This window comes from Argentina silus, assembly GCF_951799395.1.
Source record: "Argentina silus genome assembly, chromosome: 8".
NCBI classification, from domain to species: Eukaryota; Metazoa; Chordata; class Actinopteri; order Argentiniformes; family Argentinidae; genus Argentina; species Argentina silus.
In genome coordinates this window covers 14076497-14086496 of record NC_139662.1, presented here as the reverse complement: position 1 = coordinate 14086496, position 10000 = coordinate 14076497, and the positions used below count along the sequence as shown (strand labels likewise).

The following is a 10000-nucleotide window of genomic DNA, read 5'->3' as shown; positions in this document are numbered from 1 at the left end:
AGTGGACCAGGCATGGTATGGTATTTTGAATCATTCATTGTCATTTGTTTATTTTTGAGAAACCTTGTGATTTTTCATTTCTCTGCACTGTGGTTTTGGACGTCCTCCTGTTCTTTTGTGGATGTATGTATTTCATGAGTCATTTCGACCCTGCACTACTTGAGTATATGAATTGTACAGCATATGCACCGATGCACTGATATGAAGCTTTAATCCCAATGTGAAACAGCATGTTATCTAATCTATCCTGTTCACTGATCAAACAGCTAATCTGACGTAGATTATCTGTGCAGCTGCTGTATTCTTGATATGCTACTGATTCAACCCTCTATATCCTGATCAGGGGGAGATTAGTGGAGGTAGAAATCGGATGATGGGCTCATTGTAATGGAATTGCATGGAATGAGGAATGGTATCAAACACAGAGCATTTCTCATTCCGTTCCATGCATAATAACGAATCCGTCCTCCGATTTCTACCTCCACTAGCCTCCCCCTGACCCTGACTGTTCACAAAGACCCCTGTACTGAATGCTTGGGGCTTTGAAAAAGTCCAATTGCTGCTCTCTAAAAGCCGTTGTTTAAAGATACGCTGACGGTCTTTCGGACTAGCGGCTGACAGCGCCATCTCATATGACGTCCTGTGTTTTGTGTGATGTCACAGCGAGCATGCCCACCAGCGAGACAGAGTCGGTGAACACGGAGAACCCCAACGGAGAGGACGACCAGACCCCCTGCTGTGGACCCCTCTGGTGAGTGTCGTCTCGTCTGTCAATCAGCCAATCGTCTTGCATGACAACGGCTTACAATGGGTTAAAGGGTGGGAAAGAGACTATTCAGCCCCCCCCTCCACACACACACACACACACACACACACACACACACACACACACACACACACACACACACACACACATACACACACACACACACACACACACACACACATGTTGCTCTGTTATGGACATTGTGAATGTGCTCTAAATCAAGTTAGGCACAGTGTACAGTATACTGAATGTGCTTTAACTAATCAAGTCAGTTAAGTTAAGTTAGCTATACTCGAAGTTAAGTTAGCTATACTCTAAGATAAGTTAGCTATACTCGAAGTTAAGTTAGCTATACTCTAAGGTAAGTTAGCTATACTCTAAGTTAAGTTAGTTTTACTCTAAACTATATTAGATATGCTCTAAGTTAAGTTAGTTTTACTACAGCATATGAAAATAAAACACTGTAGAATAGAGGACGGGTCAAACATAAGACATACATTTATTCCCAATAATTACTTTGAACAGTTATGGACATGATTGAACGAACTCAACACAAGTGGTTACTGTGTGACAGACAATCGATCATATCGGATCCTAGATTCATTAAGAATACCCAAAATGCTATTTTTACCATGCCCTCAAGTTAAGATAAATCGCTAAATATTTAACAGTATCATTCTTTATTTTTCCCAGTCAAAAAATTACCAAATCAAAGTGCAGGTCAGTAGTCCCAGTGAAGTGGATGACGTGTCCATCTGTGTGCATTCTTCAGACATGAAGCATGGCATGGTGTTGTTGCATGGCCTCCTTAATCATGTGTTTGTTACTATCTGTGACACACTTTGTCCCCCCTGGTCACTGACTGCATCTCCATCTTCAACATACTCTTCATCCTTATCTTCATCTTCATCATCATTCCGCCCATCGTGTTGTACTCGTCTCATTGTGTTATGTTCTCTACGGATGGCTTACAATGATTCATCATTTTTTAATACAAAATAATACTAATACTAATAATACAACTAATACTATTCCCACTACAACTACTAATGATAATACCTTTACAACAAATCTATAATTCAATAAGCCAAGGTCTTCCAAATTTGGAACCTGATTTTTTTTTTTTAAGAGAGCCTTACATCACTTCCTCTCTCTCTATTCTGACTGTGACATCACTTCCTCCTCTGGTAGTCGGCGCTGGCGTCGCTGGAACAGGTTCTGTCGCAGGAAGTGCCGCGTGGCGGTGAAGTCGGTGACGTTCTATTGGCTGGTCATCATTCTGGTGTTCCTCAACACGCTGACCATCTCCTCGGAGCACTACAACCAACCTGACTGGCTCACCGAAGTACAGGGTGAGAGAGGACAGAGTGTTCTAGAAGGAAGAGTGGCGTACATTAGTCCTCTGATTTCTACCTCTGCCAGCCTCCCCTGTCCAACACACACAGTATGGAAGTGTGTGTGATCTGTCTAACTAGCTAGTGTTTTAATGCCCCTCCCCTCCCCTTCCCCTCCCTCTCCCCAACCCCCCCTTCCCTCTCTAACCCCTGCTCTCCCCCCTGTTCTCTCCAGACGTGGCCAACAAGGTCCTGCTGGCGTTGTTTACATGTGAGATGCTGGTGAAGATGTACAGCCTGGGTCTGCAGGCGTACTTCGTGTCCCTGTTTAACCGCTTCGACTGCTTCGTGGTGTGTGGGGGCATCCTGGAGACCATCCTGGTGGAGCTGGCCATCATGTCCCCCCTGGGCATCTCCGTGTTCCGCTGCGTACGACTCCTCCGGATCTTTAAGGTCACACGGTGAGGCAGGGAGGACACGGGAGAGGCAGTGTGTGTGTGTGTGTGTGTATGTGTCTGTTATCTTGACCCTCTCTCTCTTGGACTCTCCCCTCCAGCCACTGGGCCTCCCTCAGTAACCTGGTGGCGTCTCTGCTCAACTCCATGAAGTCCATCGCCTCCCTGTTGTTGCTGCTATTCCTCTTCATCATCATCTTCTCCCTGCTCGGCATGCAGCTGTTCGGAGGCAAGTTCAACTTCGACGAGACCGTGACCAAGAGGAGCACCTTCGACAACTTCCCTCAGGCCCTGCTCACCGTGTTCCAGGCAGGTCCTACACACACACGTGCATGAGCACGAGCACGCACACACACACACACACACACACACACACACACACACACACACACACACACACACACACACACACACACGAACGCACGCACAGAAATACAGTGCTCTGCGTAGTAAAGTAATGGGACAGTGAAGCATTCTTTCAGCTCTACAATCCAAAAGTTTGGATTTGAAATCAAACAATTACTATGAGGTTAAAGTATAGATTCTCAGCTTTCATTTGATGGTATTTGTGTACATGGTTTCACCATTCAGAAATGACAGAAATTGCCTGCACAAATGATGTGATGGAACACACCTGACAAGCCAATTGTCCCATTACTTTTAGGTACTCTAAAACAGGGGGACTATGCATAAAAAGTGTTGTAATTTCAGACTGATGAAACCAATATGTACACAAATACCACCAAATAAAAGCTGAGAGTGTCTTCTTTAACCCCATAGTAATTCTTTGATTTAAAATGCTTTACTGTCCCTTATGATTGTGTGTGTGCATGCGTGCGTGTGTGTGTGTGTGTGTGTGTCCTGTCTCTCAGATCCTGACAGGAGAAGACTGGAATGCGGTCATGTATGACGGCATCATGGCGTACGGAGGACCTGCTTCCTCCGGCATGATCGTCTGTATCTACTTCATCATCCTCTTCATCTGCGGAAACTGTATCCTACTGTGATCACCTCACACACACACACACACACACACACACACACACACACACACACACAGACACACACACACACACACGCACACTCCTATCCTACTACTGCTACTGCTATCTGACCTCCTGTCGTCAGCCTGCCAGTGGACTCTAACATCAGGGATTGGGATGTTGTCTCAATTGAGTTTGCATTCAGTCTAGTGCCACTATTGTCATAGTGGGGTACGCGTACCCCTGGGGGTACGTGGATCGATTTAGGGGGTACGCAAAATAAATCCTTCCCAAACAATTCTGTTGAATAGCCGACTGCAGTCTCAGTACCAAAAATAAATGCATGCACCCTATCCAACAGAATAATATTATCACAATGTCTAATATGTAAGGGATAATGTTCATAGAATATCAATTAGGCTACAAAATAACCGACAGGGGGTACATGACTGTTAAAAGTTTGGGAACCACTGGTCTAGTGGTTAGTGCTGCCATCTATGGCCCACACTGTGCATTACACCTACATGTAGGGGATGGAATCCCCAGGCTGCCTTTTCCTGCTCTTAATCTCTAATCCTTCCCCCCTCTATTTCACCTCTTTTCCAATGGAATAATAATAAAATACTAAAAGAAAAACAAACAATAACAACAAAACAACAACAACAACAAAGTGTGTGTTCTCCTTGATTCCCGTGTGCGTTAACCAGACATCCTGCTGAACGTCTTCTTGGCTATCGCCGTGGACAACTTGGCGGACGCGGAGAGCCTGAACACGGCTCAGAAAGAGGAAGAGGAGGAGAGGAAAAAGAAGAAGGCGAGGTAACGTCAACACTCTGCCTTGATGTCTGCTTGATGAGAGGGAATGGTGTGTTCACCAGGGGAGGCTGGTGGAGGTAGAAATCAGAGGACAGGCTCATTGTAATGCATGTAACAGAATGAGGAATGGTATCAAACACACACCTTTCCTCATTCCATCCCATGCATTTCTGCTTCCACCAGCCTCCCCTGTAAGGATCGTATTTAAAGGTATTTAAAGGTATTTAAAGGTATTTGTATTTAAGTATGTAGATTTGAGGTTTAACTATGGGTGTGTCTCTCTCTTACACTGTCTCATTATTATTCCCCCTCTCTCTCTCTCTCTTCATCCAGAAGTGGAAGCATGGACAAGAAAGAAGAGGAGAAACCTGAGGGACAGGATGGAGAGACCAAGGTACTCTGAGGTTTTACCTCAAAGTCAAAAGTCATTGTGGGTTTACTGTGATATACTGATAGAACAGTGAAATGCTTGCATTGCACAGAGCCTCAACAGTGTCACACAATATACAAACTCACATATAACAATGACTCATTCACCAAACCTCATTAACTAAATTGTACAATATAAATACAATACTAGTTATTAGCAATAATTCACAATTAACATCAATTTGCAGAAATGTTACATCAGGGGAGGCTGATGGAGGTAGAAATCGGAGGACACCATTTCTCATTCCATTCCATGCTTTACAATGAGCCCGTCCTCCGATTTCTACCTCCACCAGCCTCCCCTGATTAACTTCTAATATCTATGCTGCAGCCTCTTATTCATTTTTATACTTTTTTACTTTACTATTTATACTGTAAATTGTGTCATGTCTGTTGTCTTATGTGTCTCCAGCAATCGTCACTGTCCAACTGTCTCACTTATCTGTACTATGTCACTTATTGTCTGGTCCTTATTTCATTGCACTACGGCTTTTTGTATTATTTGTATTATTGTATTTTTTGTATGCTGCATTGTCAGGGATCCAAGCCGAAGAATTTTACTCCCTGACGTAACAATTAACTTGAAACTTGAAATGTATTCATCTGTTGGGATGAGCAGAACTGCATATGGCCACCAGGAGAACTTGGCAGCATCTACTGTAGCATTCCAGAAGTTTCTATGATGAAGTGGATCTCATGTGCTCAAGCATTTGTTGTTTTTATGGCTGCAGGCCCCTCTGGAGGAGGACGTGGAGGAGGAGAAGGAGCCATACCCCACGGTCGACTCTCCAGGTAAACTAACCAGGAGGGGGCACTGTTAGCATTATGCTACATGTAAACAAACCAGGAGGGGGCACTGTTAGCATTATGCTACATGTGAACGGGTGCTCTATTCACTAACATGTGTAGTACCCTAAATTAGCATCCTAGCATTTCTGTCCCAGCATTGGTGTACCAGTATAAGTGTCATAGCCTCAGTGTACACTACCATTAGTGTGTTGGCATGACTGTCCTTGGTTCAGTATCATAAGAAAAGTTCCCTTCTGTATATTAGGGGAGGCTGATGGAGGTAGAAATCGGAGGACGGGCTCATTGTAATGCACATGCGTTTGATACCATTCCTCATTCAGTTCCATGCATTACAATGAGCCTGTCCTCTGATTTCTGCCTCCACCAGCCTACACTGGTGTGTGTATCCCAGCCTTATCTCTGACCCTGGACCTGTGTTCTTCCTCAGGTGAGGATGAGGAGGAGGAGCTGCCGGAGGTTCCGAGTGGGCCACGCCCCGAAAGGCTGTCTGACCTCACCATCAAGGAGAAGACTCCACCCATCCCAGAGGGCAGCGCATTCTTCATCTTCAGCAACACTAACCCGTAAGTGAGCTACTATACACGCACACACACACACACACACACACACACACACACACACACACACACACCTAACTACCTGTCTTTTTCCTGCAGGGTCCGAGTGGCGTGCCACAAGTTAATCAACCACCACATCTTCACCAACCTCATCCTGGTCTTCATCATGCTCAGCTCCGTCTCTCTGGCCGCTGAAGACCCCATACGCAACTTCTCCGCTCGCAACATCGTACGTACCCCGCCAGGGCGCTCTCAGTAGCGCCTCGAGGTCGACTCTGGGATATGACGTCACATCCAGAGAAACAGAGCCACTTTCATCAAAGATATTGTCGTGAACGAGAGCCAATTTTTTGAGTTTTTTTTAAGTCTCTGGCAGCGTTGTCCCGCATGTTTTGCTATGACGTCATATCCCAGAGTAATGTTTAATACCTTCAAGTTATGGAATTTGTTTTTATTCAACTCAATGTTATTGAATAATTTCACAGTAATGTTTACAGTACAGGTTAAGGTTACGTATAATGTTTAAAGTAGAATGTTTTATGCGAGTTATTATGACTTTTGGATATCTCAAGTTGCTCTTAGTGACCAACTGCCAGATGACATTTCTTTACTTGGTATGCTAAGGTTCTTGATAGCAGATGAGTAAGCCTTTCTGTAGCTCCACTACTTACTGTACACATACTGTACCGAAAATTGATGAAGTCTATCATGTGTTGATGCATTGAAACCCCTGTTAAACTTACATTTTCTTGCAGATACTTGGTTATTTTGACTATGCTTTCACGGCTATCTTTACTGTTGAGATCCTGTTGAAGGTAATTGTCCCTGTGTGTGTGTGCGTGCGTGCGTGCGTGTGTTTGTGTGTGCGTGTGTGCGAGTATGTGTAGTGCCGTAGCGGTGTGTGTAGTAACACTCCCAACCCTTCTGATTGTCTTCCAGATCCTAGGCTATGCTGACTATGTCTTCACTAGTATATTTACATTTGAGATCCTTATTAAGGTAACACAGTTTTTACGGCAACGACAGACCTGTGTCGCCCCCCCGCCACCCCCCCCCCCACCCCGCCCCCTCCCCCCCTGCACGTCGTTCGTTGCCTGTTTGTCGTCAATAAAATGGCGTCTCGCTATTTTGCATTTTGTCTGTCACTCACACTAACCATTCAGTAGACACAACACCTCTTTCATATGCAAACGGAACCTGCGGCTTGCGAGGTAACACCTGATTGGCTGTTATCCTGTGATGAAAAAGAGGGGGCAGATCTGTGTTTATGTCAGAGAGTAGTATAGTCAACTCTGTTGTCTCACTGTTCATTGGCCTGTTTTAAAGCTCTGGGGTGTAGGAGAGGTTGTTTACTAACCTCTACGTGGATCTCGACGATGTACCAAGGGAGGCTGGTGGAGGTAGAAATCGGAGGACGGGCTCATAGTAATGCATGGAATGGAATAGGGAATGGTATCAAACACGTGTGTTTCCTCATCCCATTCCGTTTCCTCATCCCATTCCCTGCATTACAGTGAGCCCGTCCTCCGGTTTCTACCTCCACCAGCCTCCCCTGGTAGGGGCGTACTGTCGGAGCTGTGGGCCGGTGTGGAGTTCAGTCTTGGAGACGCCTCCAGTTTTCTCTGTGCATGGACCGAGGCCCCCCACCCCCCCACCCCCACCTGCCCCCACCTCTATGTTCTGTTCTGCTTCATGAACCAGGACAGTCTTTGAGCTGTCCCACATCACCACCCATCCCACATCACCGCCTGGTTGTAACGTTGCTCAATCTTGGTTTTGCTATGATGTATCCATTGTCAGGAGGACCACAGAATGTCCTTGAAACTGCACGAGAATGACTCTCAATCACTTGTTTTGAAATGTTTTAATTTCACCATGGCAGTAAAGCTTTCACACACCTTTTTCACCTCCACCCAAAAGCAAATACTAGATAGGCAAAGAAACAATATACAGCATTCATGGAGTTTTTAAAAAAATTTTTAGGGATGTTTGTCTTAATCTTCATGGGAAATGAACTGGCATACTGTATCTCTGAAATGATGTCATCATAAGATAAAGTAATCAATGCTCAGACCAGGGGCCATTGGCAGTCACAATGCTAGCTGTGTAATTATTTTCTTTTTTTTCTTGTCTGAATGTGTCTCCTCTTTAAATGCTGTAAAACAGTTTGATGTTTGCGTGTGTCTGTGAGGAGATGGAGTGATGTGATATGCTATGCCATGCAATCATGTGTTTGTTTTGTCTGTGTGAGTTTCTGTTTGTCTTCTTTGTTTTTTGTTTTTTTAATGTCTATGAAACGGTCTTTTTGTGGGAGTAAGAGTGAGTGTGGGAACCGATCTTTGTCTGTGTGTGTGTGTGTGTGTGTGTGTGTGTGTGTGTGTGTGTGTGTGTGTGTGTGTGTGTGTGTGTGTGTGTGTACAGTAGGTATGTCTCAGTAGTTGAAGTGGATTGAAGTGGAAGACTCCAGTGCCTACCTTCATTCAGAGTATTTTAGAGCCTGTAAGAGATGGGGTTACCCCTGAGGAGACCTGTCAGCGTCGGCCCATTTCAACCTCAATCTGAGGCTGAGAGATCATGGGCTGGATTACGTCTACCCCTAGACTTGAAATGATTATTTATTCATTCAACATGTATTCGATTTCCATCTTCAGTGGTGAAAACACATTTCAGAGAGGGATGACATTACTTAATCTGTGTCCAGAAAACAGCCCCATGTCCATCAGTAGGGTTAGTAGGGTTGTGTGTGTGTGTGTGTGTGTGTGTGTGTGTGTGTGTGTGTGTGTGTGTGTGTGTGTGTGTGTGTGTGTGTGTGCGTGTGTGTGTGTGCGTGTATGAGGTGACCCAGTGTGTATGTGTGTGTGTGTGCGCATGCGTGTGCGTGCATGTGTGTGTGGTGACCCCGTGTGTGTGTGTGTGTGTGTGTGTGTGTGTGTGTGTGTGTGTGTGTGTGTCTGTGTGTGTGTGTGTGTGTGTGTGTGTGTGTGTGTGTGTCCAGTATTGACATCTCTCTCCTCTCCTCCTCAGATGACAGCGTTCGGGGCGTTCCTTCATAAAGGAGCCTTCTGTAGAAACTACTTCAACCTGCTGGACCTGCTGGTCGTTGGGGTGTCTCTGGTCTCCTTTGGCCTCCAGTATGTATGATGATGATGGTGGTGGTGGTGATGATGATGGTGATGATGGTGATGATGATGATGATGGTGATGATGATGATGATGATGATGATGGTGATGATGATGATGATGATGGTGATGGTGATGATGATGATGATGATGGTGATGATGATGGTGATGGTGATGATGGTCGTAGGGATGTTTCTGGTCTCCTTCGGCCCCAGTATGTATCTATCAATCAAATCATTGATTGTGTGGTAGTACTTGGCTGTAAACGAGCGTTATGGGCAACAGGATTCAAGATTCAAGATTTCTTTATTTGTCACGTGCATACAAGTATACAGTGAAATGCAAAATGATGATGGTGTGTGTGTGTGTGTGTGTGTGTGTGTGTGTGTGTGTGTGTGTGTGTGTGTGTGTGTGTGTGTGTGTGTGTGTGTGTGTGTGTGTGTGTGTGTGTGTAAGGCTAACTGCCTGTGTTTGGTGTTCAGGTCGTCGGCCATCTCCGTAGTGAAGATCCTGCGTGTGTTGAGGGTGCTCCGCCCCCTGAGAGCCATCAACAGGGCTAAGGGCCTAAAGGTGAGTAACTATGATTGACTGAGAGCAATCACTGTGATTGGCTGAGAGGCTGAGAGGAATCACTGTGATTGGCTGAGAGGCTGAGAGGAATCACTGTGATTGGCTGAGAGGCTGAGAGGAATCACTGTGATTGGCTGAGAGGCTGAGAGCAATCACTGTGA

The 10000-nt window shown here is 45.3% G+C and overlaps 1 protein-coding gene across 1 annotated transcript in view; it reads left to right on the top strand.

Annotated features, from left to right (window-relative positions):
• cacna1db (calcium channel, voltage-dependent, L type, alpha 1D subunit, b) overlaps positions 1–10000 on the top strand; it is a 63873-nt gene that overhangs the window by 32545 nt on the left and 21328 nt on the right. The window contains exons 10-24 of the mRNA XM_083675520.1: positions 664–751; positions 1460–1486; positions 1958–2118; positions 2336–2561; positions 2657–2864; positions 3428–3548; positions 4246–4357; positions 4688–4748; positions 5515–5575; positions 6021–6156; positions 6250–6379; positions 6906–6965; positions 7090–7149; positions 9175–9281; positions 9752–9839. Coding sequence (XP_083531646.1) covers positions 664–751; positions 1460–1486; positions 1958–2118; positions 2336–2561; positions 2657–2864; positions 3428–3548; positions 4246–4357; positions 4688–4748; positions 5515–5575; positions 6021–6156; positions 6250–6379; positions 6906–6965; positions 7090–7149; positions 9175–9281; positions 9752–9839 — 1646 coding nt within the window. The remainder of the gene's footprint in view (positions 1–663; positions 752–1459; positions 1487–1957; positions 2119–2335; positions 2562–2656; positions 2865–3427; positions 3549–4245; positions 4358–4687; positions 4749–5514; positions 5576–6020; positions 6157–6249; positions 6380–6905; positions 6966–7089; positions 7150–9174; positions 9282–9751; positions 9840–10000) is intronic.